Below are 21,843 nucleotides of genomic sequence, written 5' to 3'. Positions count from 1 at the left end.
AAATCGCACAAAATCACCGCAGTTCACAGAGACATATCTCGTATTTCCCGCCACTGAGCGCCGCCATCTTGGTATCGTTCGAAAGCTCGCCGTTCGCCGTTCTGCTTCTTAATTGATCTGTAGTCGCCATCTTGTAACAAACGCACAAACATAAAAGAAGCGCGGGTCTGCGATAGGTAGTCACACGGGCCCTCCGATGAAAGCGGGCCTCCGATTGGCTGCCGTGCTGAACGGCGTCTCTCATTGGTTGCTGCTGTGACAGGGGCAAGATGGCAACCGCAGTTGTCTGCTTCGTAAACCACGCCGGCGTCTTCACTTGACATGCAGAATTTGGATTACTGAGAGCTCCCAGGTTAGTGATGGATCGTCGCTCGTTGGAGAAGAAATTTTGGACGAAGCACGCCTTCGTAATACGGAAGCGCAAGCCTCCTACGGCAAGAAAAATACAGCGATTAGCGGGAGAAGCGGAGGTGCACCCAACTGAACGTGCCGCGCTACCTTGCACCGTGGATTACGTGCCGCGCTATCTTGCACCATGTGACTCCCGCAGCGAAACAGACAATCGCCCTGTGCTATCGGCACCAATAACGCAGTCGACGGAAGACGCGCCAATGGAGGCTCCCGTGCCTCGGCGTACAGCCGCGCGAATCAGCCGAGATCGTATCTCGGTAGACAAAGCTCGCTGCGACTAGGCAAAATGGCGCAAACACAAAGAACGCGGCCCGAAGCGCAGCAGCCACTCCGTCCGGCCGATGGCACGCGGAAAAGGAGGAAAAGCACAAAAGCAACAAAAGCGCCACTGCTTCAAACTCTTCGCGCCCAGTCGCGACCTCCGCGCTGTCCGGCGCCACGTCCGCGCCTCCGCACCAAAAGAGAAAGGGAGAAAGCACGTGACTGCGCGCTGTTCTCTTTCGTGGCCGTCGGTGGGGTGGCACTTATTCATATCAACCGGCGTGGGTCGAAAATCAATTCGTAACAACCGTTCTCTAGCACGTTGCAAAGTAATGGGGCTCGGCCGGGACCACAAAAAAATTCGTATCATCCGGAGATTCGTATTAGCCGTAATTGTATTATCGAGATTCCACTGTAAATAGAGTGTTATAAGACTGAAACACATGGCTTTCTTTTTTTATTTTCACCTGCCAGCCTGAAGTTCCTGAGAGCTCAACTGTGCCACGCGAACATGAGCAAGAGGTCTCTGCCATCGCTAGCAGTGACAGCGATGATACTGTCTTAAACGGCTTAATCGACCAGTACGAATCACTGATAAAAGTATATCACGGCTGCTCATATGGAGAGCGGCGCATATTCACGTGTGCAAAAAATGGGACGCTCGCCTCATGCCACGCAGTTGGAGTTTTCGAAGAAGCAGGCGTACCATTCACTTGAATGCAAATAAAAAATTTGTGTAGCTTGCACTGGAGGCACAATGCTAAAGAGACAGTGGAGCTGATGGGCACTTACTAGTCCTGGCTTTTGGGTTAGGCTAAGCACTACCAAGTCATCCCCAGCATTTTCCAAAATTTATTGATTATTTGTCAATTATCGATTAGCTATTGATTGGCTATCGAGTGGCTATCGCAAGGTATTGGCCATGTATTTGGGCTAGGCTAAGCACTACCAAGTCATCCCCAGCATTTCCCAGAATTTATTAATTATTGATTAGCTATTGATTGGCTATCAATGACTTGGCGATGATTGGCTATCGGCGTTTTTAACAGCTCCGCCGACTAGCTAACCTAAGAACTTCTAGATATCGCTGTTACCGAAGTCTGCAAGTCGTGCGCGAAACCCATGTAGGTAAGCATCATTAGGGCATGAAAGTTTCGGCACCGCATTTCAAACCTGTCTCCAAAAGGTATACAAATCCTATCATGTGCCGTCACTAAGCAAACATAACGTTGCAGTCACCGAGATGCACGTGTGCAAAAATAGTAACGCAAAACGACCGCGTACATCAACATGTACAAAGCTCGAACAAATACGATACTCAATGCGTAATCAGCGAGTAACAACCGAAATAAAAGAGCAGCTGACACTTTTCAACGTTCGCCTCGCATGCTGCAATGAACAGCCAATGTAATTTCTTAAAATACTTGGCGAAGTTTTCTCGGTGGTGGAGTCGCAGAGATGTCTGGGAAGCTCGTGCGCAGTACTCAACGAGTGCGGACTGCTGTGGTGTGGTTGACCAGTTGACTACAACCAAGATGGTGGCAGTGCTACTTCCAGAAACCTGGCGCATTCTCAGATCGGTCGGTGGGATCGGTCTATTGCATGCGCCCTGAAAACTTTTGCAGACAGGAGTACACTGAAGCGTGTCATGTAACACTTTTTCAATTCGTCTATAAGATAAGCAAACTAGAGAGTTTACTGAAATTTTCTGGTTCTTGCTAGACAGAGATCAGAGCAAGCAGCTTCATGCATTGTGGAGGCAATGATGTGACAAACGAAACCGTAGCTTCTTGCACTTAGAAGAACAGGGAAAAAGAGCTTCTATTATCCCACTTACTTGTCCGAATACAGAAAATGAGTACCATATTTGCACGTAAATAGCGCGACCACGAATATAACGCAATGAGGGTACTTTCAGTCTCTACGAAAAAGAAAAAATATAGTATATTATGATTATAACGCGAACTGATGCAAGTGGAAACAGCAAAGAAAAGGTGGATGCCCGCAGGGCTTTGTTTATCATTGCAGCCGTTGGAAAATAATAGAAAATAAGTGCAAGCACAATTACTTGTCGTCACAGCTTAAGTCCTTGTTATCCTCGGCAAGAACCGCGTCGTCACCCGTGCCGTCCAGATTATTGGATAGGCAGCACTTCAGAAATGCCCGCAACACTATCGAAGATGGCAAAGCCTCCCACGCATTGCTGATCCATCGCGCGACTTTGCAGACTGACACTCGCTTAATGCGACCCATGGTTTCGTATTCCACTGTTGTGCAATGCGATGGCCGCAGAATGCTCTAGCAGCGCGTGCGTTGACTGCGATGCGCACTGTTGTCAATATGTTCCTACACGCTATCATTGCAGTTTAAAGTGCAGATTGGAAAGAACCGCATGATATCGTGTCACGAATCTGAAAATAGCACGAGGCACATTCTAAGGATGAAACATTTTGAAAGAAAAAAAAAACAATAAATGCATTATATTCGTGTCATGAACCCGAATACAGCGTGAAGCACGTTGTGAACGCGAAAATTTTTGGAAAAAGCTTGCATTATATATTCGTGCAAATACGGTACTTCTGTTTGAGCAAGTTGGTGCGACATATTGCAAGTTTAAACAGCACGAAAAGACGAGGACAAAGATATGCACACAGGACCAATGCTGGTCCTGTGTGTATGTGTATCTTTGTCTTCATTCCTTCACACTGTTTAAACCTACAGAAAACAAACTTTCCATCAAAATATCAAAAGCCAAAAAAACAATCTAGAGGCATGCACCACTGCACCCACCGGGGGGCTCTTCGAAGCTGCCATGCTTGCTCTTACTCCGACCAAAGCCCAGCTTTGTCAATTGGTCTTCCATGCGGCGGCGTGCACGCAACAGTGTCAGGCTCATGTGACTGGCAGACTTGGGTGGCATCTTAGGTGTGCGGTTCATGCCACTCGAACGTCGAATGAGACGCTCCGCTGTGTTCGGTGATGTGTCCAGACCGACACCTCCGGGAGAGCTCCCACACTCTTCTTCGCCTGTCTCACCTTTTCGATCTCCTTTCAGCCATCCCACTGCATGGAAAGGGTCACTCAAACCAGTGTAGAAATGATACACCAAGAACTGTGCTATAATATACAAATTAAACATGAAGAGAATGTATAAGTTATAATACTTTAACATCAACCATTTCTGGTTTGATAAGTTAGGCATAGGAAAAATGGGCACAATACGAATGAAAAGGACAATGCAAATGTCGTGTGTCCATGTTTTCTACATCTGACTTTTCAAAACATGAATTCTTGCCAACTCGCACAGCCTTCTGCAGTTCTAAGATTTAACCACTTGCTGCTGTCAACTGCAAGTAAGTCAATCACAATCTCCGTTATCATGTTTCTGAACTGGTCTGTAGAGGAGCCCTCACCAATAAACAGTTGTCTGCTCTAGACAATAAAGTCAAATTGCTGTTACACGATTAAAGAAAATGAATCTGTATTACCAATGCGCTTTTTTGAGATGACAAGGCATTGCATTTTTACCCTGCTTTGGAAAGTGCACTCATTTCAAGGAGCCAGCTGTAATATATGAGTGCCACATGACATGGACAAGTAAAGAAAATGGTGCATGCACACATGAAGTGTGTTTAGAGCAGGTGTACAGTGGAATCTTGTTGACACAATCTTCACGTGAACTGGAAAATAAAATGTATCGTCCTAAAATCATATTACACGAAAATAATCGTATATAAGAAAAAATCGTATATAAGGAAAAAACATATTATCCCAAAAAATTTATTATGCAGAAGAGTATCAATGAGGGTCCACTGTATGTGTAAAGCAACTTTTTAGAGTTCTAGATAATCTGCTCATGAAAATGAGACGCAAGTACAAAAGTACAATGCCTTACAGCTATATCTATGGCACTACATTTTCCAATATTTATGTATTCAGAGAAAGCTCATACCACACGTTTTACAGAAAACAAGGACCCACCCAGTGGAAACTTAGAGCCCTTGCTGTGCTTAGGAGTGAGGGAGATGTTGTCTCCCTCCGACACGCTAAGCCTAGGAGTCAGGGCCCTGTGCTGACGAGGAAACGAGGGTGTCGTCTGGCCTGGCGCTGGGCTTGGGCATGCCGAGACATCCTCCTTCTCATCCATGATGCTCTGCGGAGGCAGTTTCAATGCACTCGTTCACTTCCTTGCAAACACAGATCTCAAGGTGCAGCAGCGCTCGAAAAAATACTAGTCAAATAATTTGGCTGTGACCTAAGACTAACTCTGAATGCTCCAGCTAATGGTCGAATGTACACTTTTTACAAAGGTCTGCTGAATGTCCCCCGCCCCAAAGAAATATACCTGCACTACTTCATGGCACTCTGTTCAATGTACATAATTACTCAGCTTGGCTGGCTGGCAGTAACGCCATCTGAACTGGATGGGCAAGTGCATGAACTCATATTCTGGGGAGCATGTTGCCTAATGACACAACAGACTTACAAAAGCAATGTGCGGAGACCCGATTATTAACAATAACATACTTGTGTGTATTTGCTGGTGGAGTTCTTGTGAGCAGGTCTGAAGTTTGTACAATTTTAAAGTTGTTAGAGACCATCACTCACATGCACTCTCCCTTACATTCTTCCATAAGGGAGGAACCGAGTCTTCGAGGCTAAAATATCACTAAAAAACAATTTTTTTATTGGTCCCACATGCTATGACTACACCTGCCGTGCACCCTCTACCATATGGTACGGGAGTGTGCGCACAACAAGGCACTACCTCCGATCCCCCAATCCCCTACTCCAGAGCAGTGGGAGAACCTGCTGACTAGCTCGTGCCCTGAGGACCAGCTTCGACTGGTGGACGGAGCGCGACGGGCAGCGAGGGACCACAGCGTCCTGGACTGAAGATGTTGCCCACCTGGGGACGACCATTATCGTCTGCTCTTTAAATAAAGTGTAATATATATATATATATATATATATATATATATATATATCTTTCATTTCTGTTACTTTTCTAATCTACATGTCATGACTCACCTTCTGAAAAAGAAAATAGCTTAAACAGATGTGTCGATGAATAAAAAACTGTTTTATCCTACGAAATGCTCAGTTTTGCCCATGAAAGTGCTGAAAATGACCCATTTTGCTGTTCATCATTCCAAAATAGGTTGTCAGAGCCACGCCATATTGGTCTCATTTGAAAGAGCATCTTTTCTGACTTGCCTTACTGCCTAATTTTCTGCACCCATGAGAGAAAACGCTTTTCTCACTTGGTGATTTGTTTTTCCCACTTTTCTAAGTAACTCTTTTTGGCCATTAGCAATGTTCAGAGAGACGCAGTTACTCTCCTAATCATCCGATTTTGAATAACTTCTTTTAATCTAATAGCTAGGCTTCCAAGGAGTGCAGTAAGTCTACAATACAGTAGAACCCCGCTGTTACGTTCCCGGGTGCTGCGTTTTCTCGGCTGTTACGTCGTTTTCGGCTGGTCCCAGCACAGCTCCCATAGAACCCAATGCATTGGTAACCCCGCTGTTGCGTAGAACTGTGGGACCGTTCCCGCATCATACGTTGAAAACTGCCACCCCGCGCCGGCCTGAGCGGCCATTTTCACTTTTCATGTCGCTTGGCTTGGTGGCTTGACGATGGCATTGGCCGCCCAAAGTGCCGGGGGCAACACCTATGACGTATTTTCGGTTTCCGCCAGCAAAAGTATGGCCCTTGAGATCTGCATTTGTTATCTAAAGATGGTGTCTATGACGTGTTGTGGCCTTAAAATTGGTTTTGAATCATAGATGTTCTGTATTATAAAGTCCAAGGGCGATAACGCCGTCGCCGCGTGCCGTGTGCTGTATGTGCGAGTGAAAGCGTGCGAGGGGAGCCGACGACCGCGTCTAAATCTCGCGCGCACAAGAAAGAAAAGCAGGGAGGAATGCACACCTTCTGTTGCGCTCGAGGCACCGGCGAGGGAGCGAGGGGGAAGGGATAGCAGGTGGTATGGCAGGCGGCGTTGTACTCTGGCATCAACTGCGTACTGCACGGCGGCGCGCGGTCGCGCGAGCCATATCTTGAAAGCGATCTGCGTTGAGGGCAGTCTAGGCAGTGTAGGTGCATCGGCGACTCATAGCTTTGTGCGTGCTTTGGGCTCTCGGCGCTCAGTTTGCATTGAAGCGATACACAACAGCACGAAGGTCACTTCGCTCGCTTCTGCAGCAGCGCTTCCTCACGCCAGCGTTTAACAGCGCGTGTCCGCGCTCATAAAGTGTGATGTGTTCATGTTTGCGTGTGGGTGTTGACACCATGCTTGTTAATATAGTTATTAAGCGAATGTTTACAAGTTTATACGGACGATAAGACTACTATCCTTACTTTGTATAGCTGTCCACTAATTTGCTATCGCAATCGATGCTTCGGCTTTCGGGCGAAACTACGACTTTTTTTTCACACGAAAGAATTAAAATAACATTGTGTGCAGTTCAATACTGCTTCCATTTCTCAATTTTTCCTGTTTCTCGGCTCTTACGTTTCCCGGCTCTTACGTTTTTTTTTTGTTTTTTTTACGATCCTGTGAAAAACGTATCAGCGGGGTTCTACAGTACCATGTTTCTGCACCCTTAAACATTAAAAATTTTGAGGAATTCAAAAAGAAAAATAAATATCAAGTTATGACTTCGAACTTTCGTAAGGTTGGATAGAATACACGTAGAAACATGAAAACAATGCTTATTGCACTCCTTGAGTATTTAAGAATATATTTACATAACTTTAACTTGCTAAACAAGCTGTTAAACATTTTTGCCAGTCATCCCAAAAATTTGGAACAGAAAGAATTGTATAAAATATTTCCTTCATTATGTACAGAAAAACTATCTGCATATTTACAACTAGCACATTAAATTGCCTATTACCTGTAAATTTAATTCCTCTAGTAGCAATAGCAATGAACATTTTGCTTGAGGCCCGGGTCCCCCCTTAACAGTCTGCTAAATGCATTCCAAGTTAAAAAAAAAATCAGAACATGCCAAAACCACGATCTGATTATGTGGCACGCCGTAGTGGGGACTCTGGAAATTTGGACCACCTGGGGTTCTTTAACGTGCACCTAAATCTAAGTACACGGGTGTTTTCGCATTTCGCCCCCATCAAAATGCAGCCGCCGTGGCATGCAAGTTAATGCATTCTAAGCTAATAGAAAAGGTTTGCTGTCGCGTAACTCGGACATTCTAAATAGCAACACTGGGAGGCCACCTAAGGCATACCTGAGCACTGGGGACTTTTCTCACACCTCTTTTCCTAAAGAAAGACTTTCGGCTGCTCTTCTCAACAGCTGTCTCATCGATAATAAAAACATTCGATGAAAACAGTGGGTCCTTCAACTCTTCATGTTCCAAGGACTTTGCATGCCTGGAAAAGGTAAAGTGCCTAAAACACTGCATGATACTAACTAACACATGACTGTTATTACATCCCTTCGGTGTTACCATCTTAGGCTGATAATTCCAAAGCTGTCTAACTTTAGAAGCACGGTAAACTGGGCAAGTTACTGCTGGCTTATTATTAACAAACTCACAAAAAACCAGAATGGAGATAGACACAAGAAGACCTACAGGAACGAGGTGCTGTGTCATGCTTGTGTCTATCTTGGTCCCAGTTTTTTGCACTGTTGTTAGTAATGAACTTTCCAACGTGCACTGCTTGGCATACCTTTATGGCTAATCACAAAACAACAGAATGGTCATACAGATTCTTGCAGCCCTGAATTAATGTATTGAGAAAACACCACCATGAGCTGCTACAAGGAAGTATTCACGTTCACAATATAACATTTTCAAGGTGGCAACAAATAGGCAAAACTAAAATGGTCTAGATTCAGAAGTGCTGCAAGTATTATATGCTGCCAGGAGATAGTATGGTACAGTGGAATCTCGATGATACGATCACGCCTAATACGAATTTCCGGATGATACGAATTTTTCTGCGGTCCCGGCCGAGCCCCATTATTTTGCAACGTGCTAGAGATCGGTTGTTACGAATCAATTTTCGACCGGCGTCGGTTGATACGAATAAACGCCGCCCCACCGACGGCCGCGAAAGAGAACAGCACGCAGTCACGCGCGTTTTCCCTTTCTCTTTTGGTGCGGAGGCGTGGACGCGGCGCCGGACAGCGCGGAAGCCGTGACTGGGCGCGAGGAGTTGGCGCTTTTGTTGCTTTTGTGCTTTTCTTGTCTCTTCGCTCGCTGCGGCGGCCGCGCTTCCCCACGCACGGCCGCCGCAGTACGGTAGCCGCAGCAAGCGAAGGTTCGTGCGGTCTATCGCTTCAACGGAAACTGAGCGGCGTAAGCACAGCGCATACAAAGGTCAAAGCCGTGTGGAGATCGCTTTCAAGATACGGTGCGCGCGACAACACTGACAGCCGGCACAGGCGCAAAGTACAAGAACGCATTTGTTGGCAGAGTAGGAGCCACCCCCCCCTCCACTCCCTCCCTCCCGCGCTACCTTCCCGCTTTGCTTTTTTCGCGTGGGGAGATTGCGTCGCCAGTTACCCTTGCGCTCGGTTGCAAGCATTTGGCACCGCAGCAGAGCGTCGCTCCCCCCTCCCTCCCTCCCTTCCATACCCCCACGGCCTTTCGCGCAACGGAAGTCGCGTTTGCTCTCTGCTGTGCGTTCGCTGTCCGTGAAGGCGCGCGTCCTCCGCGCACTTTCGCTCGCACAAACGGCGCGCGGTGACGACTTTATCACCCTTGGACTCGTGCTCCACGTCTCATGCTCCTCCTCCGCATTGCCCTCATTGATCTCCTCTCCCATCGGTGGACGCACATCGTGCTCGCTACCGCCCTTGTCGGCGAGATTTTCCCGCGGAAGCCGCAATTTCGTCTCACGCGGCTGCACTGTAAGCGGCATGCGTATACTACATGGAGTTCTATGGGAGGGTAAACGGGAGTCGGAAAAGGCCGCGTTGTAGCCAGTTCTGCACTATAAACGGTTACGTTATAAGTGGTCTATACTGTAAATGCTTTTTACGTACGTGTGCCTGAGTGAGTTCACCTCTCGACTCTTTAATTTAGCTAGTTTTAATCGTGTTTCGATGATACGAATTTCGGCTAATACGATTTATTTCGGGACCCCGTGAGATTCGTATCATCGAGATTCCACTGTAGTTTAATATAAAAAGTCGCCGCCGTGATACCATTCAGCACTGACTGCTGCTGTTTAAAATCAAGGCACCGTTATACAGCTGAACAGGGGCGTAGCCAGGGGGGGGAGGGGGGCTGATGGGGCTTCAGCCCCTGCCCGGAATTTTGTCATGATGGCATGCACCGCCAACCAAAACAACCACCGGCGCCAGGAATCATTCTGGATTTTGTCTATAAACAACGTTTTGGCACGAACATTGCGAACTCGGGCTGGATTTTGTCGCAACGCCCTTGCATCTGAGTCACATAACGCAAGGAGCCCCATCCAAGCACTAACTTTCAAGGGTTTTTCAATAATGAGCGAGCGCGTTGTTGCATTTCACAGTGGCCATGGAATCTACGGAGCGCATGGATATCACTTCTGAAACTTTATGGGTATAAAGTTCTCATAAACTTATGACGCGAAAGGTGCACTGACATTTCCAAAGGCGTGCTTTAGATTTTCAATTCTGGAAATTAATGAGTTTAATGTTGTTATAAACATGGGCCAACATGTGCCCACCGGAGCCCTCATGTCCAAGCTGTTCCAGAAATGGAAGCACGCCCTCGCAATCTTCCACACACACGAAAATACTAAATATCACCATGACTGTCAACATTTTCAGGAAGCAGCGCCCAAAGTGATCGATCAGCTGGGCCAGGGCAGGCAAAGTAAAATAAGAGAAAACAGTAGAAAGTAAATGGCCTATTATTGAGGCAGTTCTTTTTTGCGGGTGACAAGGTCTGGCTCTCCGTGGCCATAGGGAGAGTGGTCCTATGGATGCAAAGCCCCCGCTGAAAATACTGGCATTTTCAGAATGCTTCTTCGCATGCGAGCTGATTGTGGAGATGCATATCTGAAGAACCATTTAGAAAGTTGCCCCAGTAATGCCTCGTATTTAAGCCCAGATGTGCAAAACCAAATAATAGAAATTTGTAGGTGAAATTATCAAAGAAAGCCTAGATGCAAAAGTAAATGCATACTAGATGCAAAAGTAAATCTCCATACTTCCTGACGAAACGACGGACATCGCTGGAATCGAACAGCGTACTGTTTGTGCAAGGTACCTAAACAAGGATGTTAACGACATCGAGGGAGCGTTTTAGGTTTTAGCACCGGAATAGATGCCCTCTCTCATTGCGACTGCAGGTTCTATGTAAATGTGTACAAACTGCTGCAGATTCTAGTCACCCTTCCAGTGACCACTGCCAGTGCAGAGAGAATTTTTTTAGCAAGAGCTTACTAAAAAACTCCTTGCGCTCTACAATGTCTGTGGAACGCATGGTTAGGCTGGCGCTGCTATACACCCACAGAGACGTTGGCATCAACGTGTCCGAAGTCATTGACCGCTTCGCTCAACTTCCCTGCCTAGAGAAGTTTGTCCTGTAGATAGCGAAGCAGCAAAAAACAAAGCAAGTAAAAAGCTCTGTTCCTGCAGATTCATGAACTCGTAATTATGAAAACGTATAACTGTTCATTAGCTTTAAAAACCACAGTTAGCATCATGACAGTTAGCATCATGATCAAAATTATGCATGTGAATACAAAATTACGAGGACATCAATAACCAATTTTGACCGACCTTGCTCATTGAAAGCCCAGGCCCACGCAGTGTTTCCCAACAAACACACTCGGATATTGGGTAGTTCAACTTACCGCATCATCTGTGGCTTTCGTTTGGCCTTTTCTTTCCTTTTTAGCTACCTGCTTTTATTAACCGAAGCAATACCTTTCTTTACTTTTGGGTGCAGGATATTTGTTGCCGCTCTGCAGGCAGTTAAATTACACATTTTCGTACTGATTTCTGCATTATTCCTCTATTATTCTACCCATATGGTGCTGTCGCGACCACCGCATGGCCCATGGGCTATGCGGATATGTACTTGCAAGTACATATCACGATTTCTGCGATCACAGTTTTGTTCTTGCCTGTCTTTCTATGCATAAAGTTTACTATCTGTGACTGCGCAACATGTTTATTTGTCTTGTCTGACACATTATTTTATTTGACACATTATTTTATTTTTTACAGTGGCATTTGCTTAAATACGTAGATTTATTGGAGACTTATATGTATATTTAAATGTCTTGTAGTAAGGTTTTGTGTATAAAAGCAGTGAACTTCGTTTCCAGCGACACTTATTTGCCCTTTATCAAGTTGTATCTTCGCATTTGTATATTCCATTCTATATTCGCATTTCTAATGTATATTTTGCAGAACTCCTGCTTTTTATATGTACTCACTGTTGAGACCATAATCTCAGGGTAATTACAATACACGACCGGTGACAGCTGCTCCTGCGCAATCTATTGCAACTAAGGACAGTGTCATTGAGGTTTTTCCCTGGCTGTCGCATATGTACAAAAATGTAAACAAGGTTCTTGAATGACACAGATTCATCAAAATATTTATCCTCAACTTGTTCTTTTCATGGCCTTTAAGTTTTTCACATCAGCTGCATGCACTAGCTGCTTTGCTGGTTTCGAACTGATATAGTTATAAAGTTCGTGTGATATTTTCTTTACTTATTAGATAGAAAAAAAAATGCGAACGCATTGATATCAGCTATTTCTGCCACAATTTTTGGGACATACGAATATATTCTTTTAGTGAAAAATACATATTTTACTTGACAGGGCATAGCGTTGAATAATTTGTTCGCAGCATTTAACATACAATGGCATTGGTGATGGCAATGCAGTTATCGTTCATGTATTTGATCCCTCGGCAAATTCTATACAGAGGAGGCCACGCTGCAACGTGAGCCCCCCCAACAAAATTGCTGGCTACGCCACTGCAGCTGAAGACTAAAACTACAAAGTGCGGGACACTGGACTGTAGCAAGAACCTATTGGTTATGCAGAAAGAAGCTGCAGGTTTCTGCACACTGCTGCTACAGTCCAAAAAGCAAGTTATCCCAGGTTCCATGAGAATGTCTCTATGCACAGCAGGTTTTAAGACACAAACAGGAACGAAGTAAGCTTAAAATGAAACAACCCACCACTGCCTGTTGAGCTTCACCATTTCTTTCAATGGAAAGCAAGAACTAGGAAGGTTACATATTAATACCTGACAATTCTTGTTCCCGGCACATAATTCTTCTTTTTATTTGGACGGTCTGCAGAATCAAGCATCCCACTTAAGGCCACTCTTCGAAATATGCCTCCGTGGTTGTCATGAACATAGCTCATCAGTTGACGCAGATCACAGTATAAGGACTGTCAAGAGAGAAAAAAAAAAAACAAAGAAAACATATTAGCATTCTATCAGTGCACAAGTGCCGTAGCATCATTTTGTAAAAGAAGGCTGCTCATTTTATACAGTGTTTACATTGAAGTTTTAACTGATTGTACAGTGGCAGCGCTACCGAGACAAAAACAGAAGGAAGTTAGTTGGTTAATTCTGGTTTAATGGCGCAAAAGCGACAAAGGTTTTTCCCTGGCTGTCGCATATGTACGAAGGAAGTTGAAACAGGACATGCATTGCTTTCACTTCCTTCTGTCTTCGTCTCAGCAGCACTGTCACCATACAATGAATGCTCACCAACTCGTCCATTTTTCTATTCTGATAAGTTTTAACTGTTCAGCTGCAGCGACATCCCACACCATGATAAGTTAAAGTGCTTAAATGTTCTGTGCATGTGATGCAATACATTATTGGTAATATGCTAATATATATAGTGGCATTCTAGACACAGATTTATCCGAACCGTTATTGGCAGTTTTTTTTTTTTTTACACTCCAACCAATGATTAGGTGCAACTGTTCAGCAGCCCAACCTGGACTACATCACTGGTTATATATATGCCAACATTTTTCTGATGAAATTCAAATCAGAGACATGGCAAACACTCAAATGATTATGCTTGTGGCATGTGTAAGAGGGTGCACAACTAGCTCCGCACTCTGCAAGGCACCCTTTTTTTTATCATAAATTTCCACTAACAGATAGTAACTCTGAGCTTACTTATTTCTTTGCACATCAATTATCAGCTACCGGCTCCCTCTGAAAAGTACTTAACTTTAAGATCTCTCTGGACTAAGTTTTCAAATTTGGGAAGCAGTAGCAAATAGGAGAACCATTGATGCAACATTAATTCTGATGCAGGCATCCAAAGGCGTCCAGAAACCTTCAATTTTGCCCGTGTTGTGTGAACTGACTCCATCCCATGCCTGCGAATTTCCTTATTTTATCACATGACCGAGCTCCCTGTCATCATAGAGGTGAGGTTTATTATACCAAAATAAATGTTGAACACTGATATCAATGCCAACGGCTGTGATTTCAATTTCTTTAACCAGAGTCAATGCACACGTCTCAATTGAGCGCCACTTGCCGTCAGCTGTAACACTTCATTTTTACACAAGCCACAGCCAAGACACCTGTTCAAAGGTACATGTTTTGACAAAGGGAAGCAGTAGTACGACCACACCTACATCAAAACGTGGTGGAGATGCCATGATTAACAGTGCTACAGTGGTGTAGAAAAAAGCAACACAGTGAGCCCGAAGCTTTAAAAATCCATGAATAAAGTCCATAATTTATTTGCAGTCAGCTGCATCCAATTTCAGAGTTCGAGTAGCATATGAACTTTACACAATCTTTTTGTTTTTTTTTTTAAAACTTAAAGGGGCCCTGAAACACTCCTCTGACTAATCATAGAATGGCCTCACTATTAGATGACATTGCCTCATGAATCTCCTGCCACAAAAATTTTTCGAATCCTCCAAGTATAATCAGAGTTAGACGTAGTTATCGCACCGATGAGCACCTTTCTCTCTCCTTTCGTCTACACCAGCACACTGGAAGCTACGCAGGTGATGTAGCAAAGGGGCAAAGCCCTGCCCGAAAGCTGAACGTCTTGCCCGGCGAGAAGGCTCGTAGCGGCAACCCGTGGCAGCTGTGGTATCTACGCTACACAGCACAGTGCTGCTATCTCAGAGGTCACGCGCAACATACGCAGCTACGCGCAACTGTCACGTGTAGACTAGCAGTGAAAAGATTAAATGCTTTTGTCTGTCTTTTTGAAATAGCAGAAGCATATATATATTTCATTTATTTAACTCAAAATTAGCAATAATAGTATTGCCGAGAATGTTCTCGCAATCATGAAATCAGCCAGTAGCTGTTGGTGGGCTTCGCTGCTTGTGATGACAACATTGTGAAGGCGAGAGCATGTGATTTTTCACTGTTTATGACACGATTGTAAATTCCCTGCTGCATGCAGTACAATAATATTTAGCTCACACGTTTACAGGAGCTTCTTCTACAGATCGGCAACGTTTCGTGACTGTGTTCAAGGAGTATTTCAGGGCCTCATTTACAAAAAATATTTCACTAAAATTTTTTTCTGGCCGCCACATGCATTGTGCTTGTAAGGAAACATTATCTGGGGCGCCGGCACGTACACTGAGCATGCCAAGTGCAAGAAACCCACTCAAGAAAAGGACATGGCTATGAAAAATATTTTTAATAGGCCCTAAACCATCCTGAAAATTAAAAGTCAGTTACATAGTGGCTGATGTGTACTATTCTACTATGAACATATAGCTGCAATAATTTTTTGTAATGGTGCCATAATAGCAAAGTTACAGGCCTTTAGGGAATGAGTGCGCAGCTGCTGTTGGTTCTCGCTCTCCTTAGCTACCCTCTCCATTCATGCTCTCTCCTCCCTTCCCACATACACTCACCAACTCCATGCAGTGCAGTGAAAGCTATGGGTTGCATCAGCACACCAGAAGAAAAGCTCCTCCATTGTCCACCCCTAATCGCTCTCCAAAGAAGCTGACTGAATGAAAGCTTAATAAAAAGGTTCAGTAGCGCACAATGGGCAAGCTCCCCTCCAGTCTCGAAACACACAGTGGGCTCTCGTCGTGTTGTCGCTGTCTTTTCTTGTCAGCCGACCAATTGACACTGTTTACCTCTGGTGATTTCACCTGGAGCATACTGTTGACATCACCGCACACCAGGAGGCAGTGGAAAGGCTAGAAAAGGAGCATGGCATTGTTTTCTGAATTTGTAGCGCTCCCGTGGCTCGTAGCACTGCCACATCCGCCAGGGATGATAGTCACAGCATTCTCTACGCGATGCGCACATCTGTTTTAAAAGTGTATAAAATGTTAGACATTGTTTAGGGGCCTTTTAAAGCTTTATTTCTTGAGTCAATTGAGTTTTGGTAAGTATGCTAGGCAGAGGTTAGTGTTACAGCAACAAACATAAAGGTCACACATCTATGTGCCTAGATGCACACTTTCAGAACATGCAAAGCCAATCTGGTACCTCACCATGTTTTCTTGGTTCTTGAGCTCACGACTGCACTTGGCCAGACGAGTGACCAGTGCTTTGAATGTGCAGGTCACAACCACACCTTCAATGCCTTTACCAGAGATCCCACCTGGACCAGCTCCGAAGTTGTTAGCATACCCACTGTGCACACTGCCATCCTGGCTGCTTGTTGTACTGGTTCTCTTCTGAGCTGCAATTTCAGTAATATCACTAATGTACTACTATATTTCACTAATAGCTTGCAAATGTTTACAAAGCATCATGCCAGTTAGTGGTCCACCCTAGTCATAATCTGTACTTCTTGAATTTCTGGTTTTACATCAAGACATTGCTACAGACTTCTTTTTGGCTGTGTATGTTCATAATAATGGGGAAGGAGTGATGACTCAGCTTACTACGTATGTACATAGTATACCCCTAAATCACTCAATGCTTGAATAATGTGCAAAAAAAATTCAGATTTTCTATGAATTTTGTGCTCCAATCTTTGTAGAGGTCTGTGAACATTATCTTTCAAAGAAACAAAGATAAAGGTTCGATCACTATTACGGGAGACTAATAATTAAGGAGTGATGGACTGTGTTCTTGCAAATTGTTCAGGGTCGGTATTTTGTAGCGATGCGTTATGCTTTATTCTATACTAGTCTTATCATCCACCGCTCACGGCCGGCTGATCCCGTTGATAACATGAGCGGACCGTCGCTCTGACCACTGAGCAAGCACGAAAAGGCATTAGCATTGGAAAGGCATCGCTACAGAATACCGGCCCAGTTCCTGTTTTGTGTCAGCAAAGAAGATTGAGCTGCATATAAAATCACAAATGAAGACAGCATGTCTCTTTACCAATATTAGTTACCTACTGATTTAGGAGAATAAACATGTCTGTGCATTCTAGATTGCTCATGCAGAGCAGGAACCTTGTTTCATGCCTATGCCTACAATGTATATACTTTGCTGCTCTTAAGATACACAGAAGGTGACACAAATAGGGAACCATTTACAAGCATACTGTACTGACAAGGCAGCATTACTCTGGATTTCTTTACAGAATTTCTAATTACATGAAATACACATCTTATTGAAAGTCCTCAAGTATTGCTGGCTCTTTCCAAAATAAGATGTGCCAGCAGAGCCTGACTTTGTGCTTCCAAAGTGGTGGTGCCGCCATTCCTCTACCATGTTTATGCCACCTTCTTGCTTACAAAAGTTCTGTTTCTAGGAATAGCAGCACATATATTTTAGAAATACTTATCTGTCAATTTGGCCAGACTTAGTCCTTGTCTTTAATACCCCTTCAAGGCTTCAACAAGAGAAACAAGCAATTTATGTTCCACATAGAACAAGGCATTGAATCATTTCATATGAGAATGCTTAAAAGGGCTCTAAAATAGTTCCAGACTTCCAAAACACCTGGAAATAGTGCTTCGTCACATCACTTCTAATATGCGTATCTCCAAATTTCTAGAATCAAAAATATTATGAAAAGACATTATATGACTCATATTAGTATAAAATATCATTACATCATCCAAGCGTTCCCTTAAATTATGGGGTTTTACATGCTAAAACCACGATCTGATTATGAGGCATGCCGTGGTGGGGGACTCCAAAATAATTTAGACCACCTGGAGTTCTTTAACGTTTACCTAAACCTAAGTACACAGGTGCTTTCGCATTTCGACCCCATCGAAATGCGGCCGCTTCGGCCAAGCGTTCCCTGCTTTCTCATGGGTTCAGGGCAGGCATGGGGGCAGACATGCCACCTAACACACCCACATCAGCTTACTGCACATATTTGAATGTTACCACCATGCAAAGTGTGTTCTTTCAAACTTCTATAGATTCATCAATTGACATATTTTCTCCCCTCTTTTCAGATTGCTTGCTTGTGACATGATTGTAAATAAACAGCAACCACAAGCTTTCTGATACCAGGAAAAGACTCAGAACATGGGGGAACGTAACTGCCAGTGAAAAAGAAAAGAAGGTAATTCTCTAGTCAATTCTGCAATATTTGGTCAAAGGTTTCCCACCGGCACACCACAAACAGTACAAGATTGTTGTCAATGTTTCAGTGACTATCTGAGACACACTTTGAGATGCTAGAACATTCTAGAATCTAGTTCTGCTTGGCAGAACTTAGTATTCTGTACCAAGGAGCTAGATGTGCATATGCCAGGACGGCTGAGTTCTCATATATGTGGCCACCAGGGCGTGCGTCGCAGTAGTGGACTGGGTATTCATACCACTCTGCACTACCCTTTTCCCTTTGTTGAGTGAGCTCTTGATTTCCCGCATACATGTGCTCCCTTCTACACATGGGCCTCTTTATTATCCCTATGACAGAGAAAGGCTGGCTTTCTGCACATCACAGTTTCATTATGGCTGAGCTCGCTGCTTACTGAAAGGTTATAAAAAATGATCTTGCATTGTATACGGCGTGTAGCTCAGAAAACAGTGGAGTCCCCATATAATGACACCACATATAACAACATATCGGTTATAACAATAAGTCAACTTAAGAGTATTGACTTATGAATTAGTGCTATGTGAAAAAGGAAAAAAAAATATGCTATGATCGCATGTCGAATACAACAATCAAAATTTTGCCTTCTGGACAGCGTTTTCCATGCACATTGAGCTTGACATGTGCTTGCTAAGTTGCCCTTAAACAACCAATGCTGAGATAGGGTGAAAAGTTTGCCTACGTGAGTTTGTATGTGCCGCCATTACCACACAGCACGTACCGCCCACGCGTCGATTGCGAAAGTCACAGAGAGGATTGCCAGTGGGCATAGTGCGCCGCAAGATGGCGCCAGCTGCTTTAACTTGCGTGTCGCTATGGACCTTTTCATCGAGCAAGGAGGACAGGGCGCACGGTAAGCCTTTCCTCCTTTCTAGCTTGTGCGAGCCAGCGCTGCGCTGCTTAAATGTGTTGCCATCGCGTGCTGCGGAATGAGATGGTCTAGACCATTTCTTGTGAAATTTAGATGATATCAGTTCATACGAGGTCATTGAAGAGCTACTATGTAGGCTTTCGGTCAACGGTAACTACAGTATGCAGAAATTTCTCTCGGCCGCACAAACCAAACATATCCGATGTGCATTATCAGCCGCGGTTGTGTGCATGTGTTGTGAACTATCCTGGCTGTATCGGTTTTTACTCGTCTAAGAGCAGCAGCATCTGTGAATTGCCAGTGCAAATTGGAAGATCTGATCATTAGCGTGAGCACTAAAACATAGCTCCATGATCGTTTGTTTCCTAGCCGAAATTGTCTTCAAGTGTAATTGAACTGTACCGCATGCTTGTACCGCATAAACTGTACCACATGCTGTACCCCCTCACTTAATGCCTCTCTGAAGGCCTGTGAGGTATTTCTATATAAACTTTCAGAATAAGAGTGCTCATGTACGGCCAACCTAAAGCAACTCCAAAACATCAAAGTGCCAATCGTTATAAAATATTTGCATAAGCCACCGGCATCGTTCTCACGCATTTCAGTCAAATCACTATGTTATGTCTATGTTAGCCTCCTGTATGAGGCCAATGGCATTGCTAAACCAGCATGATACATGTAACTTACAGGTAGTATCATGCTGGTTTACCAACCGCAGTGATCGCTGTGTACGAAGCACAAAGCTTGCATGATGTAAGCTTTGTGCTTTGGCATTGCCTTTTTGCTCTGTAAAGCACTTATATCCAAAGGGGATAGCATAATAAGTATCCGATGGCTTGTGAGAACACAATTTCCGTAAAATGGGTGAATGCATCGTAGAGGACGGGACAAACAAGACCGAAAAAATTTGGTTTTCATTCTCTTCCTTAGCAATAAAAAAAAAAAAAGAAAGAAAGGTAGGACACGGGCCAACATCGCAATAAGACCAAGCATGGTCATGCCGCATGCTCGAACCATGCACTAGATAGAACAAACAGAGCTATAACCCAGCATCTACGACTGCTTCAGATATGCGCAGTCCACAGCCGGTTGCTCTACCCCTCAATAAGTGTGACTGTATGGTATGCTGTTATTACTAACCATACCTATTTTATTCGTGGACGGAAACCTTGTTTAACAAACAACGCAGTCGCGCAATGTATCTACTGATGACGACTTGAATGCTTGTTAAAGTAAACAGCATAACTTAATTCCCAGCAGAACGGTACCCATGCCTGTTAGGTTCGTCATATGTTTCTTAACTACTCATTGCTGCTAAACAACAGCTTAGAATTACAGTGAGAATGCTGCAGTAAAGTCACATTCATGAAAAGAATTTTCAGAAATATACAACTGATCTCCGAGGCTGATTGTAGGCTCAAACATGCACACACACATCATGCTGGGTGCTCCGTCTGCCTAAACGCTGGCAGAAACTCCAGCCATGCCGACTTAAATTACTTCAGGGGCTGTATTCTGTGATGGTTCACTTTGGAACCGTTTCGTTTTTGCTGTACGTCAGGATTGCGTCACTCGGAGAAAGAGTGGAACAGGGCGGCGCGAGGGAGACCAATGAACAAGCGGTGGTCTGCCGGAAGGTCACGTCATCATTTTTGTTTGTACCTTGGGGACGATATAGTAATTGAAGGATGTTGCTAGTTTGATAAAAAAAATATTTGTGTGTATAAAACACTTGCACATTTAATTTCCAGTAATAAATATGAGCTTGCGACAGACTACCACTGGTGTTTCAATTTTCTTGGGAGTTGTTTTCGTTTTTAGCCGCTAGGTGGTGTACTATACGATAAGTAAACAAGGAGGTTCTCTGGGTGTAGGCTGCGGCTCTAATAGAATTTCGTTTCACCGGGGCTGATCTTCTTAGTGCGGACGATTGCAATGAGAGTTCCTTTCACACATCCCACAACTTTGAGAATCTCGCCACGGTCAAGGAAGCGTTCCTTGACTGCGGCTTTCTCCTGCACCATGGCGGGAAATCTCATCCACACTTTTTATTTTCCCTCAACCATCCGTATTGGCCCTGGAAACGGCGGTAATGATGTTACTGACTGTAGGTTGCAACAACGCTATCGTTTCTTCATTCCAGACGCATTGCTGAAAACAACCCGGGAAAAGAAAAAAAAAAAAAAACGCTGCGCACAAGGCACTTTTGTTGCAAGGTCAACGCCACTAAATCTTGTGGTCCGAGATATTCTAGCTCATTCCAAATCCATCGCACTGTGTCTTCGGAGGGCCTAAAATGTCTTCGGAACTCTCTTTCGCTCATGTCGACCGCGTCGCACCGATGCCTCTCATCACGTCATCTTTCGCCAACGCTCGCCAGCAACACACCAAAGGAGCGGCCATTGGCGCCTGTCTCGTCACGCCGTTCAGGCGAGACTAGCAGACGGCCACGGTTGCCTTAGCAACCGTCTAGATCATGCTCGCAACCGCACACGACCCTCTAGTAGGATGTATTAGATAACTCAAGCCAGAGTGCTCGCCCAAGCCAGCATGCTGACTGTCCATAGATGGCACCACTGCCTATGCAATATGGCGGTGCCCATGAAAAAAAGGTCTATAGAGGCTAGCGTTCACGATCGTGATTCATACACATCCAGAGTAGAGAGAAAAGAAAAATCGAGAAATGAAAAGTGAAGCGGCGCTTCGCTTTTCTACTACTATCTCTACTTTCTCTACTCTCTCTCTTTCTCCCTCTAGTGAGCGCAGAAATGTGCTGCGGAAGCAGCCCCGAAGTCTCCATGCCCAAAGCAGCAGACAGCC

General features: G+C 44.5%; 1 protein-coding gene across 1 annotated transcript in view; it reads right to left on the bottom strand.

Annotated features, from left to right (window-relative positions):
- Nucleotides 1-21,843, bottom strand: part of LOC119442285 (protein unc-80 homolog) — a 182,055-nt gene that overhangs the window by 117,403 nt on the left and 42,809 nt on the right. Inside the window, exons 15-19 of the mRNA XM_049662030.1 lie at nt 16,126-16,316; nt 12,911-13,059; nt 7,926-8,070; nt 4,654-4,825; nt 3,463-3,735 (exon numbers count right to left, since the gene is read on the bottom strand). Of these exons, the coding sequence (XP_049517987.1) occupies nt 3,463-3,735; nt 4,654-4,825; nt 7,926-8,070; nt 12,911-13,059; nt 16,126-16,316 (930 nt within the window). The remainder of the gene's footprint in view (nt 1-3,462; nt 3,736-4,653; nt 4,826-7,925; nt 8,071-12,910; nt 13,060-16,125; nt 16,317-21,843) is intronic.

Source organism: Dermacentor silvarum, chromosome 2 (assembly GCF_013339745.2).
Source record: "Dermacentor silvarum isolate Dsil-2018 chromosome 2, BIME_Dsil_1.4, whole genome shotgun sequence".
Taxonomy (NCBI): Eukaryota; Metazoa; Arthropoda; class Arachnida; order Ixodida; family Ixodidae; genus Dermacentor; species Dermacentor silvarum.
Note: the sequence above shows the minus strand (reverse complement) of the source record. Positions and strands in the feature narration are given on the sequence as shown.